At 45.7% G+C, this 21501-nt stretch overlaps 1 protein-coding gene across 1 annotated transcript; it reads right to left on the bottom strand.

Annotated features, from left to right (window-relative positions):
• Nucleotides 1-12253: 12253 nt before the first annotated feature.
• LOC136527647 (homeobox protein BEL1 homolog) lies at nucleotides 12254-16061 on the bottom strand. Its single transcript, XM_066520438.1, has 4 exons — nucleotides 15032-16061; nucleotides 13668-14071; nucleotides 13442-13502; nucleotides 12254-13002 (listed from the first exon to the last, which is right to left on the bottom strand). The coding sequence occupies exons 1-4, from the start codon at nucleotides 15632-15634 to the stop codon at nucleotides 12535-12537; spliced, it is 1536 nt and encodes a 511-aa protein (XP_066376535.1). The 5' UTR covers nucleotides 15635-16061; the 3' UTR covers nucleotides 12254-12534.
• Between the last annotated feature and the right edge of the window lie 5440 nt (nucleotides 16062-21501).

Below are 21501 nucleotides of genomic sequence, written 5' to 3'. Positions count from 1 at the left end.
GTACATCCGTTAGGAATGGACAAAGGATAAGGTGGCGCTTAGCCAGGTCTGGCCTATGAGAGATGAGACCATTAATGGCCACCTAATTCCATAGGGGTACGCTCGTGTCACCATTGACAGAATACTTAATAAGAAGTATAACAAGATACACATGGAGTACCCCGTAGCGGAAGACATGCCAAAACTTGGTTATAACAAGGGCTCTCAAGTGGCCTGGCGCAAGCGCTTCATTAAGCTTGACCACCAATTGTCCTCTGATGATGAGGATGATTACGAGTCTTCGCCCACCCACAATGATCACTCACCATCTCCCAACAGAGATCACTCCCCTCCTCATCCCTTGCCATCACCGCTGAGAAGACAGAGGTCTCCTTCTATTCCTCCTCGTCCGACTCCATCTTCATCAGCCCCGAGAAAAGAGAAGACTCCTCCTCCTCCTCCTCCATCTTCATCAGCCCTAGGAAAACAGGATTCTCGTTGTCATCCTCCTACTCCTCCACATCAGCCCAAAACAAGATCAAAGGCATCCTCGCAGTCGCAGAAAAGGTCCTTGGATTCGGTTGCTAATGCTCCCAAGTGGACCAACAAAAAATAAAAAGGTCATTCAGTGGCAGCATTATAAACTTGATGGAAGGAAAATTTACAGCACACATCTTGAAGGAAGATTGTATTAGTTTCTTCAATCTCTGTGCCTCACTGCCTCCGTTTTTGTTGAAGTACAAATTCGAAAGGCAAACATAGAATCAGTACGCTACAACAAGAGCCGATGAAATACACAATGAAGATTTAAGGAAGATATAGAAGTTCATCGAAGACAACCCCGAATTAACCATGGAAGAGGCCACGACCATCTATTATGATGTACAAGGGACGGCAACACTGGCAATGAAGTATGAAAGGGGCAATCTTTTGGTTCCCGATCATGAGTATAAAAATTTGGCAACATATATGTGTTAGTTGCATGAATATTACATGCCTCAAACAACAGAGAAGGAGGACTTTGGTTTTGAGGTTATTATCCGTTCGCCACATATTTTTAATTATCTTGAAGAAGAGAAATTCGATGTCGAGTGGGAGTGCTTGTTCCAGCTATACCAGAAACGCTCTCTCAATACACAAATGTTGACGCTGTGGACTATGTAAGTACCCTACACGCACGATATTATAATTAACTACTCTCTCGGGACACAAATTATTAACTTTTGAGCACTTTCCATGATTTTATGTAGGTGTATAGCAAAATTTTGCTTTCTAAAAAACAAATGGGATAACATAGGCTTCTTGAACCCCTTGCGAGTCAATGAGAAGACATGTCTAGGCCTCGATGGATGTGACATGAAAGACCTAAAACAGAGATTGATTGCAATTTTCAATGAATTCAAGATGAAGAACAAAATCCATATACTTCTAGCCTACAACTGCGAGTATGTGTTCTCAGCTTTTAATTTTATGCTTCTTTTTTCGTTAAGATTATTCAATAATTAGGATTCTATGATTGCAGCCACCATTTCGTCTTTATTTGTGTTAATCTTGCCAAAAATCTGATCAAGGTGTGGGACTCGAAGAAAAAACCATTTCATTATCTGGATGCACTGGTGGCAGTGCTGAATTAGTAAGCGATCCTAATAACATATTATTTTCTAATCACACATACCACTTTCTAATGTTTCTCCTTTTAATGTTGCTCAGTATCCGAAGAAGACATATCGGTGGGACGCAGGTCCCATTCAAGGTTGTCGAAATTGAGGGGAAGTACCTAATACAGTCGGTGAGAAACAATGAATGCGGGTTTTATGTAATGTGGGCAATGCTTCGCTACATCGGCGGGAAATCGGAAGAAGCCGATAAGTTGGTGTGTATAACTCCATTTCATTTATGTCTGTTAATCATTCAATAAAATGATTTATTGATTCCTCTTTGGATATCATTTTTTTGAACGACAACGCAAGAAATATAACCACGAAAGACTATTAGATATGGAGATCATCGCGCTGCAATCGGAGCTGGCAAAATTCATCTTAGCCGATGTATTAGAAAAACATGGAATATTTTCCATTGCACAATTCATGAAGTTCAAGGACCAGTATGGCCTAGAGTGGCTCGCTAGATTATTGTAAGAAGTCCAAGAAGCATTGCACAATCTGTGAAGTCTGAGAATATTTCTTTTTTATTGAGGGGTCGAGATCTTGATAAGAACATTTGAACTATAACCGTAACATTTGTAATGTTTAATATTGATGGACATGTCGTCTAAGTAGCGTATATAAAGCGAAACCCGATTCCACAAAAAAATATAAATTAAAATAAATTATAAAACAATAAAATATGAACGTGACATCACTGTCGGTTAGCAGAAAACCAGTAGTGTTGTCGTAAATATCACTGTCGGTTAGCAACAAACCGACAGTGATGACACAACTGGTTGGAGCCACAAACTAGCAGCGTTGGCTTAGCCATCACTGCCGGTTCTTGTAACAAACCGACAGTGATTCGTACGATAACATTGCCGGTTCAAACATAAACCGACAGTGTTGGTGGAAATGAACTCTACCGGGTGGTCTTATGAACTGGCAGTGTTGGTGGAACTGAACTCTGTCGGTTGTGTAATGAACCAACAGTGAAGTTGAAGAACACTGCCGGTTTGTTGGAACCGACAGTGATAGCTTACCCTCATCACTGCCGGTATGGTTGTGCCGATTCAAAATCCGGCAGTGATGAGGAATTTTGAACCGACAGTGAAGTGCAATTCTAACGTAGTGTAGGACAATGGTGGCCATCTCACCCGTCGCTGGTGGCAAAGTGGGTGAATGGCATGTGTTGTCCAAGCTACATTGGCTACGCCCATGGGCAAGGTGACCACCAGTTACTAGATATATAAATGATTCATAGCGATGTTTGTAAGAGAGTCGTTTGGTTCATACTACATTTAGTCTTACATTGTATAATTAATTTATTATGTTCGACAAGACTTGTAATCTATGGTTCCGCTGAATTATTATGTGCTCTGATGATGAGATATAATCTTGAATTGTGGAGGCTATCGTGGTATGATACTCTACCTGATCTTGAAGAGGAGTTGCCAAGTGCGTTCCTAGGGGGGTCGTCAAGGTTTATTTGCTTAAATTGAGCTGTTCAAGTGAATGACACTAACGCGATGGGTCCCCACAATTACCCAAGTTGTTGATCATTGATGGAGAGAGGTTTGTGTGGTAGAACCGCCTAATCTAATGCCTCATAGGAGTGCTTGTCTTCCATTAGACACTAAGCACTCGAGGGGAAACACTAAATTACTCGGTTCCGTCGGGCACACCCCAGGGGAGAACCCAAAAATCTACATTTTTGCCAACAGGATCACAAATGAGAGAATAAAGCTTACATCATTCTTAACAATTTCTTACATTACTTTTAATACAACATCAGAGTATAGCATTTATTATTATAACAGCGGAATGAGATCATAATATCAGAGTTATAAACAATTTAATTGAACAGCGGAATATAAACATGTGAACAGAGTTACAGCGGAAATAAACATTTATTAATGTCATGATGAAGTATTGATATATAGACTATGACAACAGATTATGAAACTTTCGTTTATAAAAGTATTTGGTGAGAGTTGTAAATAACAACTACGATCGCAACGTAAAGGAAATCCTCTCTGAGCCCACCAGGAGGAATCCACACACAAAGGTCAACTCAAGCCTTCACCAGTTACCTGCAACAGGGGGAATAAAACCCTGAGTACTCAATTGTACTCAGCAAGACTTACCCAACAGGAGAAAAGAAAAGACTCCAAGGATATGCAAGGCTATCTGGCTTGTGGGTTGCATATTGCAGGAAGCATTACTAAGCGTGCATCCTTATATTCGATTTTTATTAGTAGCCGCATTGGTTCATTAACTAACCATTCTATGTAAGCACCTGTGCTACTTTCAAGCAGGTGGTAAGCAATCATATTACCTTTGTCCATCTTCTATCTTCCATCTTTCAGTTCTTACTATGATGCTAAACCATAGACAAGCCGTACCGGATCGCCCGGCGATTCACGAATCAATGCCCCCAGCTGGGTACCCCGAAAACACACACCCCGCTTGTACCCCAGGCACAAGCAGGACCAACCCATCACTCTCATGTCCCGGGTGTCCAGGTCCCCATCCAAACTAGGACTCCAAGCCCCCGCCCCTGAGTCCCGAACTCAGCGCGGTGCAAGGACCTCCTCCACCAAAAAGAAACCCTAACAGTCGGTCCGGAAAGAGCCGGATCCACAACAAGAGAGCAACAAGTCTTCCAAGCGCCCATATACAAGTATGTGCTCAGGATAATAAGTCTGTGACCTGCCTAGAGTCTTATGCAACGAACGGTCCTTAACCGACCAGACAGGAAAAAATGGTGTAACCAAGCTATGACCTGCCTCCGCGGTGACACAACTTCTTACACCCACCAATACCCAAACCATATCCCTGCCCGGTCACTATTTTCCCTTCCACCATTTTATATATTCTAGGTGATAATCATATAGTAACATATTTCCTATATCTCGCGAGTGACAGGCAATCACTCGACTTCGACCAGAGTCCTGTAGCATAGCAATCTACACGATCCTGTCATACTAGTAAGACTCATAGGATAAAGATATATATGCAAGTGGGTTTCATTCAACTCCTTGAAACTTAATGCACAAATATAATTTAAACTGCAGAAAGGTAGGGGTTATACACCGGGGCTTGCCAAGGAAAAATATAATCAGAAGTTAGCTTTCCATCATGGCGACATGATCTCCAAAAGCACCATTCCTCCAGCAACTCCCGACGACTCCGTGATCCACCGACGTCCCTATTATGATATGCAATATAATACCATGCAAAGATATAATTAATTGACTACAATCGTGACTTGTATAAATACGCTTTACGCCTCTCAAGTTAACGAGGTAGTTCTAACGACGACCGCACTTGGCTACATATTCCTGTTGTCGGATAAGACGTTATTTCCCAAATAGTATTTCAGCTATACAAACCCAAGTGGTTTCTTTATTTTATCCTATCGTTAATGTTTACTCGTAGTAGGACATCATTACCTATTTAGCAACTAATTATTTTGGGAGCTACAAAAATTACAGTGAGTAGCTAATATTGCTAGGAACCTACTATAAAGATTTCAGACCCAATACTATTACCAATTTATCACAACACTTCCTATAAGTTTATATTTTACAATATCAGGTATCCCAATTTAATTATGTAGCTCCTAAGAACATTATCCCACTATGTGAACAAATTATATTAGCAGGTAGGTCATGATTTTAGGAGACTAGCAAAACTGGTTTGGTATTTTTACGATTTTTCTATAATTTACTACGAATTTTACCAGTTTATTTTCAAGACTAAATTAACACATACTTTTAGAAAATAAAAAGGCAACGGCCACCAAACTGGCCCACAGCAGGCGTGGCCCGCTGGAGCACAGCGCGGTAGAGGCGCGGTGGCCCAAGCTGGCCCAGCGCACGGCAAGGAATGGCGGCCCAGACGCGGGCACGGACGGCCCACAAGCGCATGCGGCCCAGCAGCGCAAGACCGTAGCCCAGCAACCAAAGCGGATGGCCCACGCGCAGAGAGGGCGCGGCCCAAGCGCACAGCGTCGACGGCAACTTATGAAATTGCCCCTGGACTATCTCAAATTTACCCCGCAGGACATTGGTACTATTTACTTGAGTCATGTATTTAGCAAAAAGGACCCCGTATAAAACTTCTTGTTGGACTCTTACCCTTCTCTCCTTTACTACTCTTCCCAGGAGCAGAGAACGGACAGAGGAGACCAGCCGCCGGCCCTACGGCGCCGGCCGGGCATGGCGTGCTCACGCGCGGCTGAGGGGCGTGGTGCGGAGGTGAGGCAGTGGCCCTATGGCGCTGGTAGGGTGGCTCCGGGCGGCCGGCGGGCCGGCTCTGATGAGTAGCACGCACTCACGGTGATGGCGGCTGCGGGGCATCGCGGCATGGTCCGCAGCGGCGTCGGCGGCCAAGCAGCATGGCATGGGACGCGACAGTGGGACCCACGCGCCCACGCACGGTGGCAGGGCAAACCGGTTCGGCAGCGGGGCGCATCACCGGCCACAGGCAGCAAGCGAGCCGCGCGGATGACAGCGAGGCGACGATGACATGGCCCGAGATGGTGGCACGGGGAGAAACGGGGGCGTCGATGCTGGCAATGGCCGGCCACGCACACGGCGACTCCGGCGTGCCGCGGCACTGCAGTGGCCACGGCGAGACACTGCGGGCACAGGTAGGGCAGCGGCCACGGGTCAGCACGGGGCCGAGGAACGCGCGGAGCAGCGAAGCCGCGCACGGGCTCGGGCGATGCGGTGGAGTGTGCTCGCGCGCACGGTGGCGGCGGTGGAAGCAGCCACAGAAGCGCGGAGGAGTGAGGCGAGGTACAGCCACGCGCGGGGTGATGGCTCGAGGAGGTGCAGCGACAGCGGCAGGAGCGCGGAGGAGCCGGGGAAGGCACGGCCGCGGCTGTCCACACGCCGGCGACTTGCGTGCGGTGGCGCTAGAGGCTCGGGCACCGGTGCGGGACGCGCGAGGTGCTGCGGCTCGGGCGCGGCCATGGCGGTCGCACACACGGGGCCAGAAGAGGAGGGGAGCCGAAGCTTCGGCCTGAGCAAGGGGAAGAACGGGGAAGGAAGAGCGGGGGCAGCTCGGGGAAGCTGCGGGTCCGGCGTGGGACCAAGGGCTCGACGGCTGCGGTCCAGTGCGGAATGAGCAGGCAGCGCAGAGAACTTGCGCGCGCTCGCGCGAGGAAGAAAAGGAGACAAGGCAGAGCCACGTGCTGGCGGAGGAGACAGCAGTGGCCGGGAGGACATGGGAAGTGGGCCAGGCGACTAGGCGCAGTCAAATCGGGTGCTGGCTCGGCACAGGCGCAGTCTAGACCAGCGAGGACCCACCGCAGAGGCAGCGACAAGACCGAACGTGCAAACCTGAGTTGAGACCGGAGTTGAGGCGCCTTCTCCACGGTAGTAAAAAAAAAGGAGCTGGAAGCATGCGACATCGTACACACACGCCAGAACACTTACTACTAAGTAAAAGCCAGTGCTACAGGACACATACTAGAAATTGCAGCACTGCAAATGAAAATACACTGAAAAGATGACACCTGCAGGGACTGTCGGCACAACGGGGACAAGAAGGACGGCGCTGCAGCAAGTTCGACCAACGTTCATTAAAACAAGAACAGCGCAACGAAAATGACACGAGTTGACTCGGAAATAGGACCAAGTGCTTCTGGCTCAGGCACTCTTATATATATATATATATATATCGTCGTAACAGCACTTGGTTTTGGAGCACGTTCATTCGTCGTAACTTTTATAACGGTCTACTAATTTACACAAACTTCGCTCATTTCTTCCCGTATATTTTAAATAAAAAAATCGAGAAACTCGTTCAAAAGTTTTACTTAGGCCTAAATCGTGGCGCTAAAAAGGATCGTAACACCGGGGTGTTACAGTTTGGAGGTGAATCATTGTATGCTAGACATAGCTTATCCACAAAGATCACTTATAATTCCATCTGATTATCTTGACTGGTTACACTACGGGAAACAAAAATGTTCCTGTCGGTTTAAGACCAACCGATAGAAAAATTATGTAAATTCTGTCGGGGCTCGGAACCGACAGAGAAAATATAAAACCGATAGGGTAAATAAATTTTTCTGGCGGTTCTTGTGTAACCGACAGAAAAAATGTCATATTCTCCTGTATGTTATGCTGATACCGATAGAAAAAACCATTTAGGTGAACGACACGGACGAAAGACGCAGCTAACTTCGGCCTGGCCTGTGCTGGCCTTTCAGCTGGCCCAAAAACGGAGAGCTTGTGCGGGAGGGCACATATAAGTGGCGTGACCCAAACCCTAGACCTGCCCGCTCCCTTCCTCCTCTCATCTCAGCCGCCGCACATCTCTCCCGTGTGCGCGCACTCCCTACTCTCGTCCCAGGCGACAACGCAGCCCTGAGGTGGCGGTAAGCATCCGGGCGGCGGCTAGGCCCCGTGGCAGTGGCGTTCACCTTGAGCGGCACCGCGGGCTCGAGGCGACGACGCGCACCTCAGGCAGCGATGCGGCCCCAAGGTGACGGCGTGACCCAAGGCGGCGGCGCGGCCCAGAGGCGACTGCGCGCCCCTCGAGCCACGGCACGGGCCCTAGCCCCTAGCGTCTACGCATCCAGCCCCGAAGCTCAGCTCTACCGGCGGGTTCCCCTTCCTGTCGATTTGCCACAGATCCAGTGGAGTAGGCGAGGAGAGCAGATCTAGTGATGATTTGGCACTAGGGACCAGGGACTCCATCTGCGGGTAGGTTCTTGCTTTGGAAAGGGGGAGGACGAGCAGATCTAGAGATCTGGCTTCGATTAATTAATTTCTGTGCTAGTGGTATATGCAGTGTTATTTGTCACATGTGCGTGTTATTTGCAGTGATGGTGCCATTGCAAAAATGTAGAAACGGTCATGGTATGAATTTGAGCCTCTTGCTTTTACATTTCATTTAATTTCTGTGGGGTTATGGGTATCTATAAGATCCTTCAAATTATGCTTCTTTTATGTATCACATGAATAATAAACTCAGTGTTGGTGTTTGGTAGATATCTGGTTGAGTTACATGCAGAGAGGAAGAAGTGCAAGTTCTTCCTTTCTATACCTGACCCTCGAACCAAGGTTTGTGCTGAACTATTTTTCTTTTTCAATGTCTTGTGACAACCAAGCTCAATGACCCCATGAACTATTTTTCTGTTATAAGCAGTCTAGTTTGCTGTTGTGTTAGGATAACTTGTACTCTTTAAATTTCCACCATGCCACCATGTCCATGTCCCATTAAAAATGTTTTTAAAGCAATAAATCTGTACAGTTTCAGAATATAAACAAATAGTTTTGTCATCAGAACTCTCAAAGTAATCTTTGGGACACTACTGCTGGTTGCTTTCTCAAGCATTTCTTGAGATGGGCAAATAGAAAGTGACATGGCTGTCTTCTGAATTTTATTGAGACCAGAGAGAAGTAGTGCAGGTGGATTGACTCATTTTTTTATCTATATTTGCATGCTGTACATAGATGGAGAAAATGTGAATTAGAGATTACATTTCAATAGTACTCCCTCCGTTCTAAATTATAAGTCTCTTTGACTTTTTTGGTTCATCCATTTTGTTATGTATCTAAACATAATTATTATATCTAGATGCATTGCAAAATGGATGTACCAAAAAAATCAAAGCGACTTATATTTTGGAACGGAGGGAGTACATAAATGGATGGAAATTAGGACAGATTAACAATTCAGTAGTTTTTTCATTGCTCATGATAGCCATGTCCTTCTATAATACAGATTGGATGGGGAATGGTTCTTTCAATGGAAAAGCCTTCAGTTAGCACCAGACACAACTCAATCAGACAGTTTGTGGTAGAAGAAATAAGTACACAACATTTTAGTCTGTACTAGGGAAACATTTTTTTAATGAAATAAGATGGGCGCCCAAAGATGTCCTGTAGTTTTTAATCCATGAACTAAGACTACTAGTATTTGTCCCCTTGTGAGAATATTAACTTTGAGGTGGATTAATGTTATTCATGCTTTTTTATTCCTCATGTAAGAGTAACTAAAGATGAGCTGACTTTTTATAGTTCATAGAGATGGCGGATAGTGTATTTTGGCTTTTATCAAACTATAAATGGCAGGTTTGTTGATGGTAAAACTTGTGATGGAGTTTCTACTTTCCTGTTCTTTGAAATCTTCTTGTACTGTTGGCTCTTGAGCTATCGACTTTGCAAATGTACAGAGGTAATAAAGCATAAATATTCTTGTGCGGATGGATAATAGTAATCTCACCTAAAGGGCAAAGTGTTGTGTGACATCTCTTGGGCAAAGGTTCCAAACAGGCAGCACATTAATCTTGCCAGCAAAAGCAAGTTTCTAGTAAGGTTACCAAACAGCTCGACCATTTCTTATTTCCATCCAGTGATCTGATAATTGTCTATCTAGTTAGCTAATTTGCCCAGCTTAAGAATAGAAACTTACACTCTGCAATGAATTTTTTGTTAGAGATGGTAGAATGTTTTTGTTCTGAATGATTAGGTCAGTTTAGTACTTTTCTCTTTTGAATGATTTTTTGTTCCTGCTTGGTAGAAGTAAATCAGTTTTGCTTAAAGTCCCATGGCATTTGCAAGATCTCTAACAACAGAATATTTCACTGCAGGTTTTGTTGAAGTGGAAGAACCCTGCTGATGCAAGTATTGAAAGGCTGGTAGTACAAAATAGGCTAAACCTTTGTATACATAGCATTATTGATGTACTGAAACATCAGCGGCGTGTGTAATATGATCTATTGAGTTTTCCTAGTATTTATCGACATGGATCGATTGTTTTATACTTGTTATTGAATTTAGCCATTTGTGCCCTGTGTAATATGATCTGTTGAGTTTTCCAGATATATGAATGATCCATATTAAATTTAAGATTGTTTTATGGATTTAAATTTTTTCAATTGGCTAGTGCATTGTTTTGTGAACCAACAGAAGCAAGTTATTTTTTTTCTGACGGTGGGCACTAATTTTCCTGTCGGTGAGTTACGACAGGGATAGAATTCCAGACCTGGTGGTCCGAAAATTTCCTGTCGACGTCTAATAATTATCCTGTCGACGCCGCACCGACAAAAAAATTGGAGTACCGACAGGGAAATTTTTACACCGACAGAAAAAATCTATTTCTCTATCGCTTTATTTCTGTCGGTGTTTTTCTGTCGGTCTACCGACAGGGGAATTGATTTTCCAATTTTTCTGTCGGTTTTAGCTATTTCTGTGTCGGTTTTCCACCGGCAGGAAAATTTGGGTTTCCAGTAGTGTTAGAATTACCCTTCACCAAAGAATAAAATGAAAGAATAATGGGAAACCTTCCTTCTAATAAATATCTAGAACCTAATGGCTTGAATAGTGATTTACTCAAGAAATATTGACAATTATAGCCAAGGGATTCTACAAGCTCTATGATGCTTTTTCGGAAGAGAATATTTGTTTGTATAATATTGTTCCTCTTACATTACTTTAAAACCAAAAAAGCAATCCTTGAGCTAATTGGAGATTTTAGGCCAATTTCCCTCTTAAATTCCTCTATTGAACTTATCAATAAGTTTCTAGATAATAGACACTAAGTCGTAATCCTAAATGATTATTGTCTAACGAGTCCAACAAAAGTCGTCATCCTTTGGCTAGATTTTAGAAGTCTAGGATCAGGTTACTATAGATATTCTCTTTGGTAGGGATGAAAGCGGGAACGGGAAATTCCCGTACCGACCGTTACCGAATACCAGAATTCCCGACCGGATATCATTTTCTCGGGAAAAACAGATTCGGGAAGAAATCCGGGAAAATTCGGCGAATACGGTATCGAAATCGGTTAGAGTGATTTCCCAACCGAATTAGCGGATCCCGTATTTGTCCGGGAAACCTCCCGCGGGAAATTCCCGTTTTTCCCATGGAGCAGCAAGGTTTGGCCCAGGAAGCCAGGTTTGGCCCAGGAAGAGAGGAGGCAAGGAGCATGCGGCCCATCATTCCATGCTTGGCCCAGGAATTCACGCATGGAGCACAGGAGCAGCAAGGTTTGGCCCTTTGTTCATTTTTCTTTTCTATTTTCTTTTTTTGGTAGTTCTGTAGTTTTCTTTGCATAAATATTCTGACGAGCTCACTGTTTGCTATTGTTTGCATATGGATTATTCATGGTTGCTATTGTTGCATCGAGCTCACTGTTTCCAGTGGTTACATATATCGATGTTTCCGTTGTGTTACCGCTTCCCGATCGTAATCGACGCGTTCCCGTTCGAAATATTTCGTTCCCGATATCCCGTAATACCGGATTCATTTTCCCGTCCGGCCTTCCCGTTCCCGTTCCCGTTTCCGGCCAAAAAATACAGGAGCAGGAATGGTTAAGACATTTTCCCGACCGTTTTCATCCCTACTCTTTGGAGATACAAGTGGATCATGGATACACAATATCTTGAATTTTCAGACTTGATGGCATTCTTGGACAAGTGTTTCACTGTCAGTAGAGATTTGCTCCCCCTGCACTGTTGTTTCTGACAAAACTTGCTAGAAGTGAATAAAACTTATCCATATCACCATTTACACAACTCAAACAATCACAAAAATATTAATAAATAACAAAATGTTTGGTAAGATGAATTACCTAAATAAATCTTGTGTCAAAAGACAATGCCAAATATAATAATTCCCTTATCACTAATAAATACTTCCTCATTCAGAAAATATATACCTTTTCCCAAACATGATGCTTCTCCTATACATTGGCGTTTCGTGTGCTTTACTTGAATGAGTATAGCAGCTTGCTCGAGAAATTAAATACAGCATGCATGATTTAACCGGCTTGAAGCTAGCTAGCTAGGAACCAATTTGTGTGTGTTTTATATATAATTTAGTCACGAAATAAAAACAAATTTTACCTCTCTTAAACTTAACCACCCCTCCTAGTAGGCCTGTAGCTACCCTGCGAAATCATGCAGCAATTGAGACCCCATAAGGTCTCTGTACGGCAGCACCGGCTCTTGCTCGTCACCTTGCAACATCAATGGTCGCTGGTGCATCATCGTCGACGCAAACGGCTGCTGTTGGAGCCCTAGGGTAAGCGACACGGCGCTGCCGTGGCTCCCGTGCATGCTCGGATAACTACTGAACACATGGTCGCCGCCGCCGGCAGTCAAAATGGAGGATGCAATCATGGAGCTGCTAGGGTTCCCAGCACTAGCTCGGAAGTGGCTATGATCTCCTCCAATGGTGGCCGCCGACGTTGTGTTCATCTGCTCAGGTTTGATGACGACGACTCCACCGCCAATGTTGCCACCGCTAGGGTTTTGACTCGTGTCTGATTTCTGGTTCACTTCTTCCGTGTACATCTCCTCTATCATTGGCTTCCACAGCCTCACCCTAGCGTTGATGAACCAATTGGAAACCTGAGAAGCAATTTATCAAGAGAAATTTACCCTTTATTTATTCATTCACATCCTTTTTTTGAGAAAACATATGAAAGCAGGTAGATTCTGACATAGATTATGTTCTCTCTTCTACGCAACCTAAGTAGTAGACAGTGGCGACATATATGTAACCGGTTCCATCAAGTATTAATTGAAGATGTGGAAAGGAAAAAAAAACTGAAATCTAGTCCACACGTTCATAATAGGGACAGATACAAGTGGTGGTTAGGTGTAGTGCATAACAAGCAGTGTGTGAATTAAGCACATTATTATATATATGTCTGCTGGTTAGCTCATCTTGTACCTGACGAACTGTTAGAAAAAGTACGTGGCTGTCCAGTAACTGTACATATGCTGATGATGGAATTGGAAGGCACATGGACCATGCATAAATTTAGCAAATACTACGAATTATTACCTGGCTTCTTGACAATCCTGTCTGGCGCGCCAGAATGTGCTTGTCTACATCATTTGGATACCTGCATCAGTTCATCATCATCAGATCGATTGATTTAATTATTTAATTACTGCGCGTGGTTGTTAATATAATTAATCTGAATGAATCGGTAAAGATATATGGAAATAATAAACTATGGAGTGATGAATGGAGAGAGAGAGAGCGGGAGGAAGGGACGACGGCGTACGGGTGGAGGAAGTGCTCGAAGAGCCAGGCACGGAGGACGGCGACGGCGCTCTCCGGCAGGCCGCGCTGGGGCCGCCACGGGTAGTTCTCGATGGTGCCGGGGTGCTGGAACGCCCGCTGCTGCCGCAGGCACTGGTCCAGCACCTTGAGCCTCGGCGTGTCGCCCTTGGTGGCGCCCGCCGCCGTCGCAGCCCCGCCACCGCCGCCGCCGTCCCGCTCCCCCATGGCCTTCCTGAGTGCGCGCACCTGCGCAACCAGCGCGTCCCGCAGGCACCGGAAGTGCCGCGACATGGCGCGCAGCGCCAGCCTCGTGTACACCTGGGACGCGCCGGCTCCGGCCACCGCCTCGAACGACACCTCTACTGCCCTCATCTGCTCACGGTATCGCCAGTACCGCCTGTCCACCTGACCATGCATGATTCATTGGTTTGCATATGTTTGTGATACTTTATATATACACATCCACAGTGTAGATAAAATTGACCAAAATGCTAAATTGAGTATAATAATTCATAGTAGTTGTCTAGTTGATCAGATCGATGCTAATAAGGTTCTAGGAGGTCATTTGATACATCGCTTTCTTATTGAGAAAAAGAAGAAAAATGACACCTTTTGCTAGGGGACGTGTTTTTCAACGACAGATAAATATTTTTTTTAGGTTATTAGTTGGTAGGTAACACAATATAATAATTAATTAAAGTTTTTTAGTAGGGGTAATCCTTTTATTTTTCTTTTTTGAGAAGATAAATACGACAGACAATTGCTGTAGTAGGGAATATATGGATTATGTATGTAACTTGATAAAGGAAGAATAATCCTGGGGGAATGAAGAGGAGGCATCAAATAAAAGCAGTACATGACACACATCAGGAGCTAGTATATTAGTCTTGTCTGAGATAGCAAAGCAAGATGCCTCTGAATGGGGTGAAAAGCTAGGCGATAAATCAGAACAGAAGTTTCTGAAAGTACATGTATAGTGGCTGTGTCACTAGCCTTCCACTATTTCCCAATGTCGACATGTGTGGATTCCTTTCGAGGAACGTAACATGAGTTGTGACCAAGAACTCATCAAAAGGCAACAGTGATTAACAATAATGGTCCAAGAACCGACGACTACAATAATAACTGAAATTAAAAAATCTAGCAGCTGGATGGAACTGCAAAAAAAAAAAAGGTATGCATGCACCATATATGCGGTGTTAAGCAGGAGTACTACTATTTATTAGATATATATGGTAAAGTAAAAATTACCTCAATGGTATCAATTGAAGCAAAAAAAAAAAGTAGTACAGGAATTGCTTGCTGCATGCATATATGTATGTAAGAGTAAAAGACCGTGCACATGTACAGCTAGCTATAGCCTACCTCTTCAACCATGGACAAGAGCCTGGCCTTCCTCCTCTCAAGCTCCAAGAGATCCATGGAGCTCAGAGACGGGTGGCCCCAGAGGCCAGAGGAAGACGACGACGTCTCCACGTCGTCCCACTTGCCTGCAGCTGCTGCTTTCGGAGCTCTCTTGTCCATGGCGTGAAGGTCCCCTTCCAGGCTGCAGAACTCGGTCAGCAGATCCTGCACGGGGCCCAGGAAATTGGAGCTCCTCAGCTGGAACGGCTGCTGCATGCTCGACGTTGTCGGCAGCTGGTGGTGGATAGGTAGTGCCAACGACGCCGCCGGGGGCACGGCGCCGAACTGTGGCTCGTGATGGCCGAACAACGACGACGACCCTCCCGCCGACGTGTCGTAGTTGTACAGGGAGAGGGAGACCGCGGCCTGCGGCGCCCATGCCGCCACCGCGTCGTCGGCGAGGACGCGGTGAGGCACGCCTCCTCCTAAGGGCATGCCGTTGCCGTCAATATGGAGCCCGAGGAGGTGGTGTTGGTCGTGGTCGAAGTGGGGTGGGGGCGCCTCCATGCCCACCGTGTTCGGAGGCGGCGAGAAGTCGAGGAGGTGCGGATGGTGGACGGCCATGGACGATCGGCGCACGCGCCACCCGCCGGTCGCACCACAGTTAACTTGGATCAATTGGCCGCGAGCAAGAGAGTGACCGCACACACACTGCTATGCTTAGCTTTTGTAGCTAGCTAGATTGACCACCTTTTTTTCTATATATGACTTAAAGACTAGAACTTGCAAATAAAGATGCTACCTCAAGCGTACTAGTAGCTATGCATGTGTTCCTTCCTTGTGGCTATCCTTACCACATAAATACATATACCTACTAATTAAAGAGTGTATACATACATAGCATAGCTTTTGTGTGTGTACTCCCAAATGGAGGAGAATTTGAAGGTAGGGTTTTGTGAGGGAGGTGGGGGTTCAAAAGTACTTCAACTAGGAGTATATTGGATATGTGGAGGCTAGCAGGAATCATTCACACTCTATTGTTGCTAACTGTTTTTTGCTGCAAAGTGATGCCTTTTTAGAAGTTGGCCTATATATGCTTTGTGAGACACTTGTTATGCTTATGCAGTGGTCACCTTCACATGCCCAGAAATAAATTCTATGGTACCTAGGCACTGTCTAGCTCCCTCTGTCGGTCCCTTCCCAACTCTATTTGCTTCAAATCAAATTTTGTCACATCAAAGTAACGTAGGTACTATGTCATATATAGTATATAACATCAGGTTGCTACCATTTGATTAAATATAAGATTGTTAAGGTAAGGTGAGGATCGAATTAATAACAGTAAAGAACATGCGTCAAATGGATTTATGATCAAATAATGAATTAAAATACTGAAGCACACTTCTAAATACAAAAGATGCATTTTGAGGTTTCCAGCAAAATAATAAACTGCAAAGTGTATATATATTTGGGTGTGGTGCTACGCATCATGCGTGCATATATATTCCAATGAATTATTCGCCTTGTACATATATGGATGGATCCCTCCGGGCGGTGGGCCTGTTGGCTTCCCAGCAACTTGCTAATTGTGGTCCAAGCTAGGACTGCGACACCATTTCAATTTGCATCGCTGGCAGCTAAGCTAGTAGCTCCTCTTGGTCTCCTGTCATCTGCGTCCAGCATGCAATGGACGCCGATTGGCCACACACAGTAGGGACGTACGAACATTCAACTCGAGATAATGAAATGTTGTCAAAAAAAAAAAACTCGAGATAATGAAACAATTTATTCATTTATAAATAAATGCTCCGACAGGAAAATGTATTTGCCCTGCAATCTTGAAAGCATCACGCAACTAATTATAATTAAGTGTCGACCAAATGAGGGCACCCAGAATGATTAGAGCTAGTTACTAACTCTAAGACAACTTCTCCAATAGTGTTAACTTTTAGCACATAGCTTTTAACATAGATAGCCTCACAGTATGGAACTCTCACATAACCGCAAGAGCTAGCTTCTCTCTCTTCTATTAAAATAAGAAAAAAAAATGCTTAGAGCTAGCTTAAAAGTCGATTATTGGAGCTGTCCTAAGGGCACCCGCAATGGTTAGAGCTAGTTACTAGCTCTAAGCCAATTTCTCTAATAGTGCTAACTTTTAGCACATAGATTTTAATATGGATAGCCCCACGTGACAGTCTCACGTAACTTTGAAATGTGTGAAAGAGCTTAGCTCTTGATTAAGAGCTACTCCCTCAGTCCTGTAATATAGTGCATTCTAGCATTCAAAATTTGTCCTAAAATATAATGCATTTTAGAGGACAAAAACCAGTTTTACATTAAATACTTTTCATTTATCAATCAATCACTATTAATCATGTTCATGATAAATAAAATGAGAGTACATGCGTCTTTTATGTTTTCCTTTATTTTATCTTAAAATTTCTAGACTGTACTGTAGCACATGAGAGAGAGAGAGAGTAACTTCTCTCTTCTATTAAAATATAAGAAAAAAGCTTAGAGCCAGCTTAAAAGCCGATTGTTGAAGCTGCCCTAACAGACCAATAACCCGTCCGGATTAATGCACCTAGGACCTAGCTTGCATTGCATTGTTCTACGTACAGTAGTACAGCATCTGTCCACACTTTTGCTGCACCTATCTGCTTTCTCATTCACATGTCCACCTCACTTAATTTCCCATCCTCATAAAGAAAATATAAAGCTTATACTGTTTAGAAATTATGGAATTGGCCAGGTTTCCCAATACTGCATTTTCCCCACTTTTTCTCAAGTATATATATCTATAGATAGTGTAAAGAGTGAAGCTGTTTTGGTTTGTTGTGGTAGAATTTGTCCACACGACCCACCAGAGGCGCTCACATTCTTGGCTAATTATTCTTTTAGTGGTAACTTGTGACGACGTTGACGCCACGATATCCAGTAACTTTGTCACTGTCAAAAATCTGCAGATCCAATCTCCTGGAGGCAGTCAATATATAGAGGCAAGGTGTACTCCCACACCGTCCTGAAAAGATTGTTGTTTTGGCGTGGAGAGATTGTCCCATGAAAAGTGATGTTTTAGACCATGGGTCCCACTGAGGAAAGGTGCAGGCCTACAGCCTTGCCTTATCGCTTCGCTTCGTCCGTCGTCCCCAAGCCCAGCGCATCCCCATAGCCGCACCCATCCCCAACACATCCCCACTACCGCACCCGTCCTCCCCTTCTCCTCAGTCCCACACGGAGGCGCCCCCACCCTCCTCTGTTCCGCGCGTGGCACCAAGGTGGAGGCCAACGGCATCGAGGTGGAGCAGGCCGGCGTCGGCGCGGACTGGAGCAGAGCAGTCGAGGCAGAGCGACCGTCTCCCAGGCGGATCAACCGGCGCGGAGGTGGAGCAGCCCGACGTCGAGGGAAATCCGACGGCGCATCATGAGCAGGCCCCGTCCCTTCCCTTCTTCCCCATCCCCGTCAAGATCCACCGCCGCCGCTCGCGGGCACCTCCGGTCGAGGAGGAGGCACAAGCACTGACCGTCCGGTCGCAGCCGCGTCACCGAGGTCCGGCGAGGGCGAGGATGGTCAAGGGCTCCATGCCAACCGCCAGGCATCTCCTACTCTCTCCATCTCGACATGCTTGCAAGCACCTCCTCTTCCCAGTCTTCATTTGTGACGAAGTCACCGCACTAGGAGAGTCCTCCGCTGAGGGCGGGCAAGGCCACCGGCGTTGGAGAGGGCCCCACACCAGGCGAGGGCGCCGTGAGAGAGGGCACGGTCCCAACGACGGCAAGCAATGCCCACGCGCCGGATCTAGATGGGGATGGATAGGAAACATGAGGAGGGAGGAGACACAACATATAGGGGTATAAGGGTCTTTCTTCATCCTCCTTGGTATATGTGTCTAGCTCTAAAATGATCCTTTTATTGGGATGGAGGGAGTATGTTAATAGGGGTGAAAGCGTTTTGCACGTGGCATTTGGGCTGTCTGTACCATTTTTGAAGGAAAATACTGTAAATTTGGTGCATGTAAGGAGGGATATACTCCATATATTTAAGTTGTAAGTCATTTTATTTGGCTTTTCTAAATATATAGTTTTTATATATATCTAGATATACATTATGTCTAGCTAGGTACATAGTAAAAATTATATATCTGCAAAAGCAAAGACGACTTCAATTTGAAAGAGAGAAAGTGACCTTGCTCTGCTCCACTACTTCAGCAATACTTTTTAGCGAACAAACATTGTTTTTCTCTCATAGTATTTCAGCTTAAACTAAATTTTAGCGAAACGAACAGAGCCGGTATATATAATTATTGGTCATGCCTGCATCGAAAGAAATTATATATATTTCGTGAAACAGCTATAAGCTAGCATCCAACAGCCCTCATTCAATTTTCTGTGCAGAACATTGGAATTAATAAAGTGGGCACGGGCGAGGCGGCCGGGCCGGTGTGGCCAAATTTCGTGACTGTCGGCATCAGCTAGCATGCATCAGTTCCCCTCACAAAAAAAAGCTAGCATGCATCAGTAATACATTTGTGTATGACCAAAATGAGAAGCCAGTTATTACTACTAACATTTTTATTGTGCAATGTGTGTCCGTGACTGTGGAAAAAATAGAATGGTGTGGAATATATTCTATATATTGCATTGAGCCTCGTGGACTGATTATATAGAGTATATAGGACTAACACATCGCGTGGATAAACAATGTGGTACTATTCTTATTTACTCTAACATCCCCCGTGGTTACAGCGAGAGCGCTGAGAACGGTGAAACTAGAGAAGAAGCTGACAATCTAACATCCTCTCACAGTCAAAACAGTCGATGCGTCGCGTATGCTGTGGCTGGGAGAAGAAGCCGATGAGTCCTGATGCAAGGCAGTAGCCCTTTGTGCCGATGTCGAGGTAGCCAAGCGTGAGGGTTGAGGAGCCATGGTCAAGGATGTCATGCTAGAGCCTTGGTCAACGTAGCAGTTGAGGCGGCCACGCACCGCACAGAGGCCATGGGTGCAACGATGCGCCATGGTACCATGGGGGCGATGGAAAAGCGTCGAGGCAACCGTGTTGGAAGGAAGGGCGATGCCGAGGTCGACGCGCAGTCAGGATCCCTAAATTATTAAAGTGCTCCAATCCAGATGAAAGGTCCTTGTTTGGTTTTGATAATTGAGTGACAATCTAGGTGGACTAATTGTATTTAATGTGAGACTCACATGTAATTAGTCCATAGGTACATGTGTGTGAGCAACATATGCCATGAAGGTGAAAATGGTTCGGAGATGTTGCAAAGCTCACACTTGTGATGAAGGAGCTCATTGCATATGAGACATGACATTGAGTCATGTGACTAAGGTGTTGAAGATCAAGACAAGACTTGGCTTGATGAACCGGTTGCAAGTGTGAAGGACAAGTTGAGTGATGACTTGGCACTGATGGACCGAAGCAACGAAGAAGAGCAAGTGAAGTCAAGATCGATGAACCAATACGGTCATGTGATGATATAAAGTGGATCATATCATTTATGATTGGTTGGTGCATATGTTGCATCAACATTAGAGGAGATGGAATGGAATATGTCGGGTACCATGAAACGGGGTACCCCGAACGTTTACCGAAAGAAACACTTAAGCCCTATCAAAGACAAAGCCAAAAGGTAAACCATCGGTTGACCTCCGGCATTGTTCGAGCCCACCGGCTCTCCGCCTCGCACGAGGCCTCGCACGGGAGGCCTCGACGGCCTACCAAATCTCCGCCTCGCGCGAGGCCTCGCACGGGAGGCCTCGATGAGGAACCAATTCTCCGTCTCGCCCGAGGTCCCGCACGTAAAGCCTCGAACGAGACAGCGATTCTCCGTATCGCTCGAGGCCGGCTCGGCAACAACCCATTGCTCCCGCCTCGACCAGTCTCCCCGACAGCGTGTCGCGTCCCATTAATGCGCCAACTACTCCCGCGATATCAGCCGAACGACGGCTCGACACTGTAGAGTGGCCGATGAGACAAGAAGTCACATCAACGCCATACCGACCTGGACAGGGCGCGGCGGGGATTACCGGCCACTGTGCTCTGGTGTTGTGCCCACGATCAGCACCTGCACTACACTGTGCCACCTAACCCCCGCCCCAGAGACAACACGGCATGGGGAGTCAAGTCCGGGTCACCATAACCTCAGAATCAGCGTATGAGACCAACTACTCCCTCCAAGCCTCGGCAATCTACTTCAGGGTCTCGGCAACCCCAGGATTCACGTCTGCCGAGCCCCCCCACGATGGCTCGGCCTCGGCACCAACTGAGCCTCGGCTTCTCACGCAGTTAGCACACAGTGACCAGCACGTCGACCGCCACGCCCGCTTCGAGATAACACTAGAGCTCCCACGACGCACAGGATCGGATGTGACCGGCGCGTCGCCCTAGTACTTCAAGGACGAGACCACTCTGTCGCCCACGCCGCCACAGTAACAGGCTACAGGGCTCGGACATGCCGCCTCCGTCCGCACGACGCCG

The sequence above is a fragment of the Miscanthus floridulus genome, chromosome 19, assembly GCF_019320115.1.
Source record: "Miscanthus floridulus cultivar M001 chromosome 19, ASM1932011v1, whole genome shotgun sequence".
Taxonomy (NCBI): Eukaryota; Viridiplantae; Streptophyta; class Magnoliopsida; order Poales; family Poaceae; genus Miscanthus; species Miscanthus floridulus.
Note: the sequence above shows the minus strand (reverse complement) of the source record. Positions and strands in the feature narration are given on the sequence as shown.

What these genes read in the sequence shown, in the direction of transcription:
- LOC136527647 (XM_066520438.1), bottom strand. Translation starts at nt 15,634, where the DNA reads ATGGCCGTCCACCATCCGCACCTCCTCGACTTCTCGCCGCCTCCGAAC. An exon ending in TTCGAGCACTTCCTCCACCC is followed by an intron (nt 13,503 to 13,667) that starts GTACGCCGTCGT and finishes GAACTGATGCAG; the next exon opens with GTATCCAAATGATGTAGACA. An exon ending in CAGGATTGTCAAGAAGCCAG is followed by an intron (nt 13,003 to 13,441) that starts GTAATAATTCGT and finishes ATTGCTTCTCAG; the next exon opens with GTTTCCAATTGGTTCATCAA.